Source organism: Alexandromys fortis, unplaced genomic scaffold, assembly GCF_014885135.2.
Source record: "Alexandromys fortis isolate MF-2015 unplaced genomic scaffold, M_Fortis_MF-2015_v1.1 scaffold_8669, whole genome shotgun sequence".
NCBI classification, from domain to species: Eukaryota; Metazoa; Chordata; class Mammalia; order Rodentia; family Cricetidae; genus Alexandromys; species Alexandromys fortis.
The window spans coordinates 1-1261 of NW_026076525.1; the positions used below are offsets into that span (position 1 = coordinate 1).

Below are 1261 nucleotides of genomic sequence, written 5' to 3' on the forward strand. Positions count from 1 at the left end.
CCTCTCTCGATGCTGCATAAAGGAATAAGGACACCATGTGAAGGAAAAAACATCCACATGAAATAATAAAATTTTAAATACCAATTTTATTAAGAGAAGCAGCAAAGGGGGCAAATAAAAGCAAACAGTATAAATACTCTGTACAGTGTACCATAAAACCTCGTCTCATGACATCATTAGATCTGACTGTAGCACACACCAGATCATCCAGGTCCTCAGAGGCCATGCCCATAGTGGACAAGACTGTGACTAGTCACTCAGGACATACAACACAGAACACCCCACCTACACATATAGCTAGTCCTCAGCTTCCAAACATTGAACAGCTGAGCACAGCTAAACTCCTGCTGTAAACATGCCAGACTTCCCTCTGAGGTCCCAAAGCCCCTAGGCTATTCCAGATGCTCCCCTAAAATTTTGGACCAACCGTTCCCCTGCCGCTCAGAACTGGAAATCACTGAATCTTCATATTCCCAGGGTATCTGGGGCAATGGGGGTGCCTAAGAATCAGTGCCTCAGATATTGGGGATTCAAAAAGAAGGCTCAGGAGAGGAAGCTCTCAGGTCACACATAATCTCAATATTATTGACAAACAATCTCTCTTCTGGCTCCCTGCTCCATTCCTCTGGGATGTCCATGTGCCAGGGCAGATAGGAGTGCACCTTGAAGCCGCCCTTCCGCAGGGTGCAGTCAGCAGGTTCCAGCTCTAACCCCATCCTTGAGTACTTTAGGATGCTCAGTCTCCAGCGGCAGCTCAGGTCCATCTTTTGAGGTCCAGTCTTCAGGTGGGCCTGCATCATGGCTTTTGTGTCCAGCAACACCTGCCAGCGATTGACCTGGGTTCTGACAGCCCATAAAGGAGTCATTGACAGCAAGTAGCAGACAGTACCACAGCCACACAACACCAAGTTGTAATCCAGGTTTTCCAACCACGTCCCTATTACGTTGCACATGGGCCAGAGGGGACTCAGCTCCAACAATACAGGTTGCTCAGAAACTGGGTCCACATTGAAAACATCCCACAAGGACAGAGGGGGGATGATGCACTGGTGGGGGCAGGGATAGAAGCTACCTAATCTCCAGGGAAGGGGTTGATTCCAGTCAGTATCCTCGGGGCCTGGGTCCAGGGGTACAGTTTCCTCAGGCTCCAGATCTGACCCTACAGAGCCTGGAGTCAGAAAGCCATGACTTGAATTGTCACTGGTGGCATCAGACATATGTTCTTGATCTTCTGCACAGATTTGCCCTGACCACTCCTCTG

The 1261-nt window shown here is 49.1% G+C and overlaps 1 protein-coding gene across 1 annotated transcript; it reads right to left on the bottom strand.

The window, feature by feature from the left end:
• Positions 1-530: 530 nt before the first annotated feature.
• Positions 531-1217, bottom strand: LOC126496565 (testis-expressed protein 19.2-like). Its single transcript, XM_050134040.1, has one exon. It carries the CDS (start codon positions 1215-1217, stop codon positions 531-533), a length of 687 nt encoding a protein of 228 aa, XP_049989997.1.
• Between the last annotated feature and the right edge of the window lie 44 nt (positions 1218-1261).